Raw genomic sequence first — 16,250 nt, forward strand, 5'->3', positions numbered from 1 at the left:
ATAAAAGATCAGTGTGTTTTTAATCATATAAGACCCGTGCTTCTGGAAGAAGGAAACTCTCACTCAATTATAGTGTCAGCGCTGCTGAGAGAACAGCTCTGAAAGGAGGTTTTATTACACAGTGAAGGCAAGATTGAAACCAGTGTGTGTGTGTGTGTGTGTGTGTGTGTGTGTGTGTGTGTGTGTGTGTGTGTGTGTGTGTGTGTGTGTACAGTACCTGTATGCAGTCTGTAGTTCCTGGTAGAACCGTTTCCTCCCTGTGGCATCATGTTTTTCATCCTTAAGGCTTCCTCAGGGTGGTTAAAGCGAAAGAAGGCTGATTGGCCAAAACACAGCATACAGCCTGCAACACAGCATACACAAGAGACACACTCAACTTATTTAAGTAATGACACTGCAGAGAGGCATAAAGTACACGTGCGGTCCGAAGACTCCAGGACATAAAAGATTCATGCTAATTTCATCTTTATAACGTTTTGTCTGCAACAGAAAGCGACAACATGACAGGCTAGTGCCATCCACACAGCATAGTTGAACAGACACACTGACAGCATTAATGGTTTGGTAGTGAAGTTTATCGATAGTGTAACTGACCACTATAAAAGTATTTTACATGCAGGAACCCACAGCAAATGTGGTTAAACTGATCTCAAACACTATATCATCAGCAAAGAAATACTATGGCCTGATTTATATATGTATATTTGGATTAGCCATTTTCTTAAACAACCCAGCATAGAAGGTATCAGAGAGAACATTTGTTTGCTGTGTCGTGGCTTTAAGGAGTATGTCTAACCACATTTTGAGCTGATGATTGAAGAAGGAAACAGAAAAATAATCACTGAAATCAAAATAAGATTACTAACAAATTGAAGTGTCACCCTCTTTTTTTTGATAAGACGACCAACAACACTAAATTAAACTTGATACTTCTGCAGGATTTGAGGTAGATCCACGGTAACCAAAGTGGTAACACTTACTAATTTAGTCCTCAGTTCTCTGTGATACTAAATAATAAACTAAGGGTGAGGATGACATGTCACTAGAATTGCAAATACACCAGCTGTTCAAACAAGTAAAAAGAAAAAATTAAAAGAAAATCAAATTAATATGGGATCATGCCGTTTTTCATTTAAAGGTCTCATGAGTCTACGGTGGCTAGCTGATATCACAATGGACAGCTTTAGTCAGCAGTTTCTATCATTCATCCACCGGCCTGCGGTCCCACGGGTTATTTGTCTGGTTGGAGTGACTGTGTTTATCCTCCTGCTGACTGGGAGCTGCAGGATATGGGCAGTATTCCTTGTAGACATGATCCTGCTCAGCTTGATTTACTATCCCACAGTCTCTATGGCAATAATATCAATCTCCTCCAATCACATGCCAGGTTTGCAAAATGTCAAAACACATAATGCACATAACGAATTTAGCCCCTGTCTGCCGTTCGCTGGCTAACAGATAAGCAATCACATGTTTATTGCCGTCTGAATATAGCACCATTGTGCTGCTGTGATTACATGGGGGAAGGTCTTCCGCCCTGGACAGATAAAACCTGTGCCTGTGTTCAGCAAGGTACAAAGGGCCTGTGGCAGAGAGCGAGACAAATGGAAACTTCTCAGTCAGATCGGAGGCTGTGTGGTACACGTGGTGTGCAACAAAGCCAGATGCCCTCTTATTCTGAGCAGACGAACACTGGCAGCTTCAGAGAAAAACACACACAAAACAAAATGATTCCCTCACACGCTCGACAAGGACACAACTGAGGGAGGACGACAGAAGGATGAAGTCGACGAAGTTTTATACCATTAACATACAATATTAACAGCTGAGCGGTACTGCAGAGGTAATAGCACTGAGCTGATAGTTACAGTGGGTGAAACATCTGCACGAAATTTAAGGCCCAAAATTGCTTTTGCATTTGTACGTCCTAAGAGACACGTAACACTTGCAAAAGGAGTTCTTTGGATTAGTCCATGTTTTCTATTGTCAGGGGAGTGTGAGGAGGAGTGGAGACTCGGCAATAAAAGAAACAGTATGGTTATGAAGCTGAAAAATGCAGCATGGAGCGGGTCGTGATAATGTTAACATTGTGATCCAAAGAGCCACGTCAGTGAAGACACACCGTTTTCATGCTCTTCCCTTGGGCAGTCATCTGACACTGTCTCCTTTCTTTCCCTCACGTTTTTTTTCCCCCTCTCTTTATCCCTGCCTTTTTCCAACACCCCTCCTCTCCCTCCATTTGTGCAAACAGGAATGGAGGAACAGACTTGTTGGTGAGGCCAACATCTGTGCTCGCCGAGCTTGACTCACTCGATCCGAGAGCGCTCTGTCTCACTGGCCCTCTCTTTCGCTCGGCCCTGTCTGCCGTTCCCTCGCCTCCTCTCTCTCTCCCTTTATCTCTCTGAGTCACAGCAGACACTCCTAGTTCTGACTTGCATTAACACGATCGCTCTGGTAAGCTCAATGCCGTCACTCCCCGTGAAGAGAAACCACAGTTAGAAAGCCATAGCTCGGAGCCAGAGCCATCCGACATAGCAAATTCACAGTTCACTTTGAAAACCGTAGGCGATGGATTTGCAGCTGAACCGACTATCCATAACAACTCTGATAAGACACACAAACTTTGTCAGTTTTTCTGTCAAGTGTTAGTTTTTACTTCCTGGTAGGAGAAAAATAACACTACAAAAAAAGAAAATGACCTTACGGCTACTGATAATTTATGATCCACATTATTCTAGCCCTTTCAGGAGCAAAACAGGATTCGTAAATAACTTTTTCATCTTAATCACTGAAATACTTTTTTTCTCAGTCAAGGGCCTGCTCTAATGTGACTGTCTGAACAAGTATGAGCACTTCAATAGCCTTTATCTTAAGCTTTATGTTATCAAATTTTGCTTGATTTGGAACGGTGAGACACTGAGATAACTGATATAGTCAATTCTTATTGGCAGATGGTAATTGCTCACATAAACAGAATTCAAATATGTACATATATGTACCTACATGTTTGTTAACAACACAAAACAGATGCATCTATACAAGCTGCTGGACAGGCCTGTTTATGTCAGACACTGTAGTCATAAGCTCAGCAGCTCTGCAGACTGTGGGTGCCCCGAACGCATTCTGCATGGTAAAGAGCCTGTTTGATGCTAATGGGAAAAGACAGTCTATCCTCCGATGTCTTCTCAGCACAAAACGCACTTGGCAGTTGCCATTCACTTACTGTTTTCCTCCACTATCGCCTCAGGGACTTCAACCCACAGACTTCAGTGGTCAGAGGAATGAATGTGTGTGTGTGCGTGTGTATGTGTGTGTGTGTGTGTGTGTGTGTGTGTGTGTTTGAGTGTCAGAGACCACTGACAGGAGAGAGGTGTAAATAGTATTGATTTCCAGCATGCTCACTCACTCACTCACTCACTCACTCACTCACTCACTCACTCACTCACTCACTCACTCACTCACTCACTCACTCACACACACACACACACACACACACACACACACACACACACACACACACACACACACACACACACACACACACACACACATTCCCAGTTCCTCATTGGCAGTGTTGAGTATGCCACATCACATAAAATAGCTCTGCAGTGCTCTGTGGCCAAACGTAACGTTCGCCAATATTTTTTTCTCCCCTTGTCATCCCAATTTGGGATGTCCAATTAGCTGCACAACTCCCATGACAGTTGGGGAGGGCATTAACTTCAACGGGCGTCCTCCAATTGCTTTTTTTTTTCATGAGTGTGAATTCCTGTGCATTAGCCTAATCTTGTCCGATGATATATGCTGTCCTTATCTTGCCTCCATCCCACTGCTCAAAAAAAAAAGGGGGGGGGGGAGCTCTACAATCTTCTATACCCGACCGGTCTCAGTCAACGGTGCTTCAGCATCACACAGGTATTTTCTAATACATAATTAGCATTGGGAGCACCCTGAACGGAGGATATACTACCTTCATTGCAGCCTGTGCATTTTATCGTAGAAACAGACTTCTGATTGATGAGCATGAACCCTGGAGCTGAACAGATGTTGTTATCATCTATGCTTACACTGCAGCTGAGGAGATGAGATCCTCTAATCAAGCCGTTTACTTTAAGCTTCCGGTCTCCATATTGTCTCCAACTTTCATTACTAGAGATCCCTTGATGCCAATTAGCACTCATCAACTCATGCATTACAACACCAGCAGCTACTTATCAAGATGGATTCTCTCAGAGTGGGAGGATGCATTCACAAGACAACAGATTTCAATGCCCTATTCTCTAGATTTGTGGTCAGCTAAGATGAGGAGCATTCATCAAGGTCCCTGGAAACAAGTTTGTGGCATGGAAGTGCTTAAACTAAGGTCATGCATCATCCTTGGTGAGTAGGTGGGGGAATTACAAGACATAGGTTCATAAATCATGTGCACAGTTGCTCGGCTTTTCATTACAGATTGCCCACACAATGGTGACCCAGTGAAAACAGAGTGTCACTGTGTCATTACAGGAGTGAAGAGATAATATAATGTAAGCGCTGTGAGTCAATTCAGTTCACAACATATACAAACTGTATAAAGAAAGGTCAGCCACATATATACACTCTTAAAGAAACAGCTTCATAGCTTTTTCAGCTCTATGAGGATGATAGTAAGTGGTAAGCTGCTTTAAACAGGCAGATAGACCACGCAGGAGTTGGGCCGCTGTATCCAGATTTCGAGATCAGTCAAGACGGCTCATGCATTTGAAAAGCATGCTACCTCTTTAAAACAGATGTGCAATATAAATGTTTGTGCAATACAAATATACAATTGTAAATACACATTCAACCGCTGCATACTGGTTACAATTACTGCTGTTGTTGTTGTGGCATAATATAGTACGTAGTTGTGAGGTGGGTGGTAGGTGTACTACATATAGTGTATACTTCTGGTACATAAGATAATATAGTGTGATTATATAGCATTGTTTATGGGCATGATGGGTTGTGGAGTCGTGGTAATGGAATATAGTATAGTGTATGGGCAATATAGTATACAAGCAATATGGTTTAATATATGGGCATAGGTTGTTGATTCCTCAACCATAACAAGACGCTGTATAGTAGTGACATACCTGCTGTGCATACATGCTTGCCTTCAATGTCCTGTTGTTGCTCCATTTATTCCTTGCTTTCTTTTTTTTGTGAGTCTGCAAGCGCTAGAAGCTGCTGTCTACCGGAGTAAAATTCCACATGTGCACAGACACACTTGGCCAATAAAGCTGATTCTGATATCATATAATCAATTGGAATGGCAATATGATGTTTAGCTTTGACGGTGTATGGATATATGCAGACTACCCTTTGAAACACAGAGCAAAATCCACCATTCAGTGCATAGGCACAAATCCAAAAAGGTGACAAGTCGGGTGGGTATGGGTAAGCAGCGGCCAAGCAATCATTACAACACCAGTACACACTGGTTTCCATCAGCCAAACAGCCTAGTCTTTAGCAGGGGCGATTGTATGACAGCAGCACTATAAGCATCAATAAGCAGCACAGGCTGGGTTTCCTCAGTTAAACAACCCGTTTTTTAGCAGGGGTAATTGTGATTAATGTATGGTTACTATGTGGCTGAGGCCAACTGGGTCAGCAGTCAGCAAGAGCTTCCTGACTAAACTTTTTCTACCCATTCTTTGGAAAAGCAGCTGTAGTGTTTTCATGGAGACTGATGTCCATCCACAAAACGGGGATGAGTCAAGCCATTCTCATAATAAACATCAGATCACTGAATGAGTTGGTTTTTCAGAGTACAACGATGCCTTCTGTCATGTGACTTGTGTCACATGACAGCAGGACAAATTATATCCAGCTAATTCACTCCTCTTATTAAAGCCACTTTATTTTGTCATTGTAGGTTGAAATGAAATTTGCTTTCTGCATTTAACCCATCCTCTTGTATAGGAGCAGCGGGCAGCTGCAGCACTTGGGGACCAATGCCAGTTCTTCTTTCCATTGCCTTGGTCAGGGACACAGACAGGAGTATTAACCCTAACATGCATGTCTTTTTGATGGTGGGAGGAAACTGGAGCACCTGGAGGAAACCCACGCAGACACGGGGAGAACATGCAAACTCCACACAGAAAGGACCTGGGACGGCCTGGGGTCCGAACCCAGGACCTTCTTGCTGTGAGACAACAGCGCTAACCACTGGGCTGACCAGTTTTCCTATGTTTTTCTGTGACGTTGTAGTTTTGTGTTACGTTGTAAGGCCTGCTCTTCTTAAGTCACACTGTGTGTGATTGCTGACTGAACAGTCACTGTAGGGTCAGATCATCCACGATGACAGGGAGGGGTAGAAGTTCAGCTTCTACCCCTCCCTGAAGGGTGACTGGGGTCGGGTTCTTGAGTGATCACCTGTCTCTACAGCAAAGAGGGTGGTCGGTCTAAAATGGACTGTTTGACATTATGTCAAGTTAAAACTTGCTGCTACTGTACCCTTTGGCTTCAGTGGGGAGGACACAATACAAGCCATTTTAAGGAGAGCTGAAGGAAAACTGGTATTTTATAAAGTGACTTGGTGAGAAGCACTTGGTGAATGGACTTGGAACGGGAAAGTATGATTACAAACGTGAGTCTTTTTTTACTTCTCAAGGCAGTTTTTTTTGGGGGGGATTTTTTCCCCCTTTTTCCCCAATTGTATTCGTCCAATTACCCCACTCTTCCGAGCTGTCTCAATCGCTGCTCCACCCCCTCTGCTGATCTGGGGAGGGCTGTAGACTACCACATGCCTTCTCCGATACATGTGGAGTCGCCAGCCGCTTCTTTTCAGCTGACAGTGAGGAGTTTCACCAGGGGAACATAGCACGTGAGAGGATCACGCTATTCCCCCCAGTTCCCCCTCCCCCCTGAACAGGCACCCTGACCCACCAGAGGAGGCGCTAGTGCAGCAACCAGGACACATACTCACATCCGGCTTCCCACTCCCACCCGCAGACATGGCCAATTGTGTCTGTAGGGATGCCCGACCAAGCTGGAGGTAACAAAGGGATTCGAACGGCCAAACCCCATGTTGGTAGGCAACTGAATAGACCGCTACGCTAACCAGACTTAAGAAATGTTTAGGTAACACAGGGATTCAAACCGGTGATGCCCGTGTTGGTAGGCAACAGAATAGATGGCTACACTACCCATACACCCACTTCAATGTAATTTCCATCCATCCATCCATTATCCACACCGCTTATCCTGCTCTCAGGGTCGCAGGGATGCTGCAGCCTATCCCAGCAGTCATTGGGTGGAAGGCGGGGAGACACCCTGGACAGGCCGCCAGGCCATCACACAGGGCCCCCCCCCCACACAGACACACACATACACACATACCTAGGGGCAATTTAGTATGGCCGATTCACCTGACCTACATGTCTCTGGACTATGGGAGAAAACCGGAGAACCCACAGGAAACCCATGCAGACATGAGGAGAACATGCAAACTTCATACACAGGACGACCCCGAAGGTTGGACTACCCCGTGGCTCGAACCCAGAACCTTCTGGCTGTGAGGCGACCGCGCTAACCACTGCGCCACCATGCCACCCTCAGTGTAACTTAAACCTTCTTATTCAGTTCACTCAACATGCTGACATGCTGGTTTGTGCATCACTTAAAAGAGCTTGCACATTTGCACAATATGTAGACTAATGGTTTTTGTGTAGACCGTAAATGAACACTCAGCAAATGGTTCTAAATATTTTCTTTCTAAATCAGATAGAAGTCACAGAATTCAGCCTCAGTAGAACTCACAAACTGAATGCCGATAACCAGATTTGCGACGTCTAGTGTTTTCAGCTGCTGACCCATTCTGCCTCCGACAAGGGCACGTTGGGTACAGAAGGTTCCAGCCCAGATCCAAACACCAGAAGCTCCGTTTTCTTCCATACTTTATCAGAACAGTCTGACCCAGAATAATCATTTCAGGATTCTTCCAGGAACCAGTGGTTAAGAAACATTTGAGAATTCAGAAGGGCTGAGCTCTGCAAAACTCCTCAACTGAGAAATGCCAGGGTTCACAGAGAGAGAGAGAGCGAGAGAGAGCAAGAGAGAGAAATCAGCCATCGATCAACCTTTTAAACAGCGCTCATGATAAAATATGACACTTGCCACTTTAGTAATTAGAATGCATGAAGTCATTTGGCAGAGGACAGGCATCAGTGGTAAGTAGGACTGGCATAACAGAGCAGAGGATAAATTGAGGTGTGTGTGCGTGCGTGTATGCGTGTGCGCTCCAAAATCCTCCAAGTTAATCACCTAGATTGATTCCCTGACCAGTGTGAGCGAGAGAAGTTTCTCCCACAACAATCCAATAGCACTTCCACCAACCACTGCCCTTATCACGCTGAGTGCACTTTAGCAATTACTCCAAGAAATGCCTCCCTCAGCACATGGCCCGTGTAGCTGGCAGATGCACAATTCTGCATCAGAAACATGAAACATACCGGGAGGGATCCATATTATTAGTCCCTGAAAAATGATGGCTCCTGGAACAAATCGATTAATGCTATCATGTTATTAAGCTCTAAATAGTTCTCCCCCGGCACACTTGTAAAACAGTCCATGGAATAAGGACAAATAAAGGTTAGATTTACCCTGCAACAAGGACACCCTAACTGCATCCTCTGGTAGAAATACAGTCGCCCCACCTCTACCATCTTCTAATAGATGGATGTGGAGGTGAAATAAGTGGATTACAGACCAAATGACAGCTAAAAGCACTGAGAAAGATTTAGAACTGAAGCTGACAATAAAATCATTTATTTATTCCGCCAAAAAAAAAAAAAGTTCAAGGACAAGATGCTTATTGGTTCAATTATCAATGCATATACTGTAAATAGACATAATCAGAATATTTATACTTAATGCCCCTGCTGCAAAAGACGATCATTAGCAAAGCCTGCTTTGCACTGCCTCTCAGGTCAGAACATTTGAAATGCCACGTCTTGCCTTAAGGACACTGTGGCATTTAATGGAGAAACAGTTACCAACTCAGGTCAATTCACTTTATCTGAAATTAGTTTGTGGGATAAATATTCCATCATTTCTCTTATAACATTTCACTCTTGTTTTTTTCCATATGACCACATTAAATATTTCCACTACTTCAGCTTAGCCTCAAGTACATCCCAGAAGACTAGACCTCAGGAACCATGGGCAGAGGGGGAGATGCCTCAAATTCTGCCGGGGTGAGCTCATGTTGTCTACAGTTAGCAGCCTGCGTCAAATGTGACTTCGACATGAAACGACGATATGACAGAGAAACACTGTTATATAAACGCATCTTATCGACACCGGGTCGACTTGGTGGAGAGCTGCACACGCCATGTAATCACGATGCTGTAGCTTCAAGTACAGCTCATACCCTGCATCACATGTTTTCCTCTCTTTCTCTCGCTACTGGTTTGGTTTTCCAGTCATATGCTTTGAAAACTGCCCTTTTCCTTCGAGCAGATTGACCTGATCTCATAAACCGAACCTGCGTGTAAAAAGTGCTAAGCTTAGGCATAGTCACTTTCTGTTCCTTGCTTTCATCAAGATCACTAGAGTTCTCATGAAGGACATAAGAGCTGGAGGAAGACATTAGGGTGGGGTTGGCGACACAATGTAAAAATACAAAGTGGACACAAATGGCAATGACATTGTTTTCACTGAATTCTGTTACAAGGGTAATCACGTCACATTTTAAAGAGCTATTTCCCCCCCCCCTAGATTCAACATTAAGTGCATATAGGGTCCTGTGTCCAACAAAGGTAAGTAAAATGCAACCTTATACCAAGTATGGGCAACTACACATATCATCCTCATCTGAGGAAAGAAAACCTATGCCTGCAAATTTAATCTGTAAAACAACATAAAAAAAATCTAACAGCCTGAAATTATGTTTAAAAAAGTTTAATTGTGCTTCAAAATTAACACAACTTCGTTTCACTCAACCGCTCCCCACTGAGATTCTACTGCGATAACTTTTTATGCACTCGTGGTTCATTATTAGAAGACCACACAGCATATGGCTTTTTCATGGTTTCACTTTTGTGCACACACACACAAACACACACAAAAAAAAAAGTGTGGACAATAAAGCGTGAGCATGTGACGTCATGGAAGCGGCAGCGGCGCTTAAGACAAAAGCATGCCCAGAAGAATGGCTGACAGTTGCCATGGAAGGGGGATGTTTTACTGCCCGAGGAGAGGCCGCGGAGGCCGACCTGCCAGTTAATCAATGACTGCTTTCGCCAAGTCAGGGGCCATCCAGTGCAGACACACATACCAGAGGAAGATACGGGACCCGGTTTCAGAGGAGTAATGGGATGAGGGTGTCCTATCCAGAGAGAAAGAGGTTTGCTGTCTGCTCTCTATTTTCATGGGCACACTGACTAAAAATATCTCCGTGTTTCACACGTGTAACGCCATATTCCTGAGAAATCCTGTCTGTACGTGCAGGCTTATCGTTACACTCCTGCTCAACCTCTTCGCTCTGCGTCTGGTAGGCCGCTATGGGTTAGCCCCTCAAGCCTTTCCTATTATCCACATTTGAACATTTGTGCACTCCGCATCCTAACGTTACGGACATGGTGCATTATGGGTCATGCACACGTAGCCAAATGCCGCTCTGCAGCCATCTTTGCTTCAGAGCAGGTAAAGTGCACGCCAAGCACGCTTTGCTTTGGCTTACTAGAGAAACGGGACACACCTGCGCACTTACACTAAACGCATGAATGCGCTTGCCAAACACTAAAGTGTTTAAGTTGAAATCAAGTGTGTCCCCTCTACCAAGCCCTATGCCCAGACTTTTCTCTCATCCGCCCCCGAAATGATGGAACAAACTCCCTGTCTCCATCAGAGCCACTGGCTCGCTTACGTCCTTCAAGAAAGATCTGAAATCTTTACTCTTCAAGATCTACCTTTAATCCATAAAGTGGTCTGGCGGCACTTTGAATCTGAATTATCAACAGCTGTTACTACTGCGCCCACACTTACTTAAACGCAGTTACCACTGAGCCCTTTTCTACTTGCTCTTGACAGCCTAATTTGCCGAGTTTCTGACTTGCAGCAATGTACATCTATTTTGTCCTTAGATTTCCCTCCTTTTGATGCTCTCAGACACACCTACACTAAATGCACTTACTTGACATGTACTCTTGGCTATGATGTGATGACTACACATCCTACCATATGATCACTGCATGTACCACCCCGTGATGCCAGCTGATAACATCAAACTGTATCTACTGATTGTCGACTCTCTTGCAAGTCCCTCTGGATAAAAGCATCTGCTTGATAAATAAATGCAGGCTAAATGTAAAAAAGCATACCCATAATAAAAAAAAATTAACAGAACACACTCAATCAAAGCATGTGACAGATTATAGTTTGGGACTGATTACTGCTTAAAAGGAAACATTCACAATTGTACGACCATAATCTCTACTTATATGTTGAAGGGATATCACTGATTAGCAGCCATAACACAGAGGGGGGTCTTCTGTGTCGAAACACCACCGAAACCATGTGGATTGTCCCAAATGGTCCACCAGTGAGATTACTGGCGGACAACACATGAATGTGGAAACCTAGTTCCTGGTTTGCCAACTGGCTGGGTTTTATAAGAAACTGTGAATAACAAAGCTGTATCATACAGCTAGCTGTATGTAGCGTTGATGTTCCAAGTAACTTCACCAGCTGACACAATTTCCACACACAGAAGATTGCTCAGTATTATAGCTGCGAATGGAGAGCCAAAAATAATGTCCAAAATCATGATTGTTTCCCTTTAACTCACTTTCACCCAATTTACATTCATTTCTCTTAATATTTCAACCATTACTGGTATATTGCCATAGTCAACTCTACAAGAAGCACGTCTCAAACTCATAATGGTTTCACATCATTTACTGAACGCGTTCATTTGTCTAGTTCATCCATCCATCCATTATCTGAACTGCTTATCCTGCTGTCAGGGTCGCAGGGATGCTGGAGCCTATTCCAGCAGTCACTGGGCGGCAGGCGGGGAGACACCCTGGAAAGGCCACCACACACACACACACACACACACACACACACACACACACACACACACACACACACACACACACCTAGGGACAATTTAGTATGGCCAATTCACCTGACCTACATGTCTTTGGACTGTGGGAGGAAACCGGAGCCCCCAGAGGAAACCCCCACAGACACGGCGAGAACATGCAAACTCCACACAGAGGACGACCCGGGACGACCCACCAAGGTTGGACTACCCCGGGGCTCGAACCCAAGACCTTCTTGCTGTGAGGTGACCGCGCTAACCACTGCGCCACTGTGCCGCCCTTGTCTAGTTCAGTGGTTTCCAAAATGTGATGCCCGCCACCCCTGGGGGGGGGCAAAGAGTTTCAGGGGAGACACAAGGGGGAAAAAAAGGGCAGAAAGCGCATATAGTATGACGATGTGTATTTAAAGTTGGGATTTTCCTAGAGACAGACTCACTGCTCCCATTAAGGTAGAGAAGGCTATTTAGGCTATATCCATGGTAGGGTTAAAAGCCACACAGAGTATACCCACCCTTTTCTGTCAATTTACAGCATAATCACCCATCAGCCAAAAAGCCACTGAAATATTAGGTATAGGAGAGTATACCCACTTTCTCCATAGTAATCTACCCATCTAGCTCACAGTATGCCTACCTCCTCAACGACCACTACACCGCTGAACAATGTGTATTTTTCCCAGAGCGCGTTTTAAACTTTACTTAACAGGTCAGCATTGCCCAACAATGGGTTATGTACATTTTCATGTTCTCCGTTCTGTTTTGTTAAAAACTGACAGCTAGGTGTTCCATTTTCTTTCTTTCTTTTTTTTTTTTACTTCAGAAACATGCACAAATATGCATTGACCTATATACTAATTCTTAACCACTTTTACTGATTCTTATTAAAATGCGGGAGATTGGACCATGGGTTCAAAATGAATATTTTCAAACGATTTATGGTTGCAACCCATTATTTTAAAAAAGTTGATTCTTATTATTATTATTGCTATTATTATGCATTTTATTATTAAGCCCACTGGGGCAACTAAGGCCACTGAGGCAAATTTGTAATTTGTTGATAGTGGGCTATACAAATAAAATGGACTTGACTTAAAAATGGGGGAGGTCCTGGTGGCTTCATGTTCTCTGAAGGGAGGCTCACTGTCTGACACTTTGAGCCCCCCCCCCAAGTCTAGTCCGCAGCCCCCATGACCCACACCCCAGATGCAATGTTTTACAGCCTATCAGCTCATTTAGCTGCTGACTTTAGTGGACCGCCATCACATAACTTGTTGGGGGGCTGGTTTGCTGCTTGTCCTAACAGATGTTCACCACTCTCCTCTTCCTCTACATCTCAATTCTTTTGTCAGAGCTCCTGAAGACACTCAGAACCCCCCGCTGTGAAATATGGTCAAAGTGGCAGATGGCTGCAGGCGTGATCCATAAATAAGAAACCGCTCTTATGTCCATGACGTAAGGAAATCAAACACAAGCTCTATCTTTACTGTAGATAACTATCTTGTCATCTGAACACACTACAATGACCTCGCTGTGTTTAGAGGATATATTGTCAGGCAGAAAAAAAGAAATACGCACACACACATACAAACATTGACCCAGCTGCTACTTCTCTCCTTCCTCTCTTTCACTGTGGCGATACCCCGCTCTTCCTGCACACATGCTTGACCTGTGGTCCGGAGGCAGCCCAAAGCCCACATCATATCCAGAAAAGTCTGCTGACTGTTTGCAGAGGGGCTGGTCTCTGACTCCTCATATCCTATCTACACAATCGGGTCAATGCAATGTGTCAGAGATGACATATGTTTTAGCCTAATGGATCGAGGGGCTGGAATGGCGGTGATAAAGAGAGGTAACCACACTTGTGGTATGAGTCAGCTTGGCTTGACATAATAGTAGACTTACATTGCTCAGAGTCTAGACAAGTCTTTGCAGGGATCGTTTTTTTTTACTGCTCTCAGACTATCTTCAGCTTCATCTGTAGGGGTGACGCCATTAAATATTTAAAAGTATATAAATATTAGAATGAAACAAATGAATCCGACTTTCAGACTCTTAGATAAGTGGACTACATAATGTTCCCCTCTCTGTTCTAGTCACCAGCCACGCAGGGTCACATTGGCCACCAGGAATAGCAGTAGGAAGACCCACCATGGCCATGTCAGGGGAAGAAGGGGAGGATACATGTCTTTTTCTCTGTGCTGTGTTTCCCACACAACCAGCAGCACGGTGTATATATACCCAGTGTTGCCGGAAAATCAAGATCGATGGGAAATAAAAGGGAAGTTGGGATCGGGAATACTGCAACCTGACCGTTTGGCGAAACCAGCAGGTGTTACTGACCGAAAAGACTTCACACACACACACACACACACACACACACACACACACACACACACACACACACACACACACACACACACACACACACACACACACACGGGGGGTGCAAACGAATATCTGTCCTTAGAAATGCTGTTGTAAATTAACATACAACTTTCTTTTCGCAGCCTTGGCTGATTTAGACTTGTGCTGTGCGCCAGGAATTACGAATTACCTGGAAAACGTACTTCTCTCTCGCGCCAGGAATTACCTGGAAAACGTACTTCTCTCTCGCTCGCTCTCTCGCTCTCTCTCTCTCTCTCTCTCTCTCGCTCGCTCTCTCTTTCTCTCTCTCTCTCTCTCTCTCTCTCTCTCTCTCTCTCTCTCTCTCTCTCTCTCTCTCTCTCTCTCTCTCTCTCTCTCTCTCAGACAAGCAGCCTAATATCTCAAACAATTAAAAAACAACTTACTTTTTTTTGTTAAAACCAACAAATGGAGCTCCTTTCTCCCTCCGCTGGCGTTATCATCGCGACTGCTCCTTTAAACGAAGCCACGTGTTTTGTCCCCCCCCCCCCCGTATACACCAAGACGCGAGGTTTTGTCCCGACGCGTCTTTTGTTATGATAATCCCAACCCGTGGGCTAGTCTACCGACATTTAAATTTCCACAATGGAGCTGTCTACTTTTCCTCTCTCATCCCCCCTCCCTCCCCTTACTTGTAGGCTTCTCGCTGTTAATAGCTACACCAGTTCATCCGATACGTTGGTATATTCCATCCCGTTGAAATCAGTGCGGGAGTTTACAGTCCGGCGTCCCGCCCCGGGTCCATTGTGTGTGAGACGTCCACCGGGCCGACGCAGTGAATTGTCCCTCTGTCATTCTCCGTAACACAGGACTGCCCTTACACGCGTGTCTATGCCCCGCCGGGGCTGTTGAGGAAGACGCTCCTGAGCAGAGAGCAGCTGTCTCTGACACGAACACACAAACTCACTCCTCATCCCGAGGAGTCGGAAGGAGAGGGCTGGTCGGTGAGCTGTCAGAGGGGGGAGAGGCCAAAACGCAACGAGGGCAGAATAAGGTGCAGATCCTGAGTCAGAGAGAAAGAGGGAGCGATCCCATTGAAATAAATCAAGTACTAACTATTGGGGGGAGGGGGGTGCGCCACTCAAAATATTTAATTAAAAAGTAAACACATGGTAAAAGCATACAGTTAGGTGTAATCAAGATATAAACTAACGACTCACCCTAAGTAGTGAAAATGAAAAGGTCATATACGACTGAGAGAAACATCTCACAAAATCAGTTTTTAAACTGAATTCCCTCATGGTCGACAATTTTAGCCGCCATTGGAATTTTAACCAATCAGAGTAAGTCGCCTGCTCTGATTTCCCATGGGCCCAGCACGAGGGGATAGTAATATATAAATTATTGAGTGGCAAGTAAAGCGTGAAGCACCGTGATCTCGGGCTAATTAAACCGACTGCTCTCGATACAATTTCCTGGCGTTTAATGTGAACTGTTAGTTTAATCCGCACTCGCTGCCCTCCGAGTCACGTTCCAACATCTTGTCTGCGGAAGTCCATTTCCGTTGGCGTGACGTCAAGATAACCCGCGAGAAAACAACCGGTAACAAGTCGTTTTCCAAGAACCACTGCGAAATTAAGCTCATCTTATGAAGTGCGGCGTGACGGGCTACCAACGAGAGACACAGACGTCGGAATCGAGTTTGACGGTTCAAAAGGCAGACAAATAATTCCTTTTCCTATTTGCCGCTAAACAGACCACTATCGTCATGTGAACGAATGGTTTTCTATGGGACAAGATGAACTTGTGGTGAGAAAGATGTCTCATTCCTCGCTCCTT

General features: G+C 44.6%; 1 protein-coding gene across 8 annotated transcripts in view; it reads right to left on the bottom strand.

The window, feature by feature from the left end:
• phldb1b (pleckstrin homology-like domain, family B, member 1b) overlaps window positions 1–16,250 on the bottom strand; it is a 109,850-nt gene that overhangs the window by 54,141 nt on the left and 39,459 nt on the right. For 7 of the 8 annotated variants that reach the window (XM_056283926.1, XM_056283928.1, XM_056283925.1 and 4 more), the window contains exon 5: window positions 218–343. In XM_056283926.1, the coding sequence (XP_056139901.1) occupies window positions 218–343 (126 nt within the window). Of the gene's footprint in view, window positions 1–217; window positions 344–14,857; window positions 14,949–16,250 lie in introns of those variants that run through there. The other variant, XM_056283930.1, reaches the window with a different exon arrangement.

Source organism: Lampris incognitus, chromosome 7 (assembly GCF_029633865.1).
Source record: "Lampris incognitus isolate fLamInc1 chromosome 7, fLamInc1.hap2, whole genome shotgun sequence".
Taxonomy (NCBI): domain Eukaryota; kingdom Metazoa; phylum Chordata; class Actinopteri; order Lampriformes; family Lampridae; genus Lampris; species Lampris incognitus.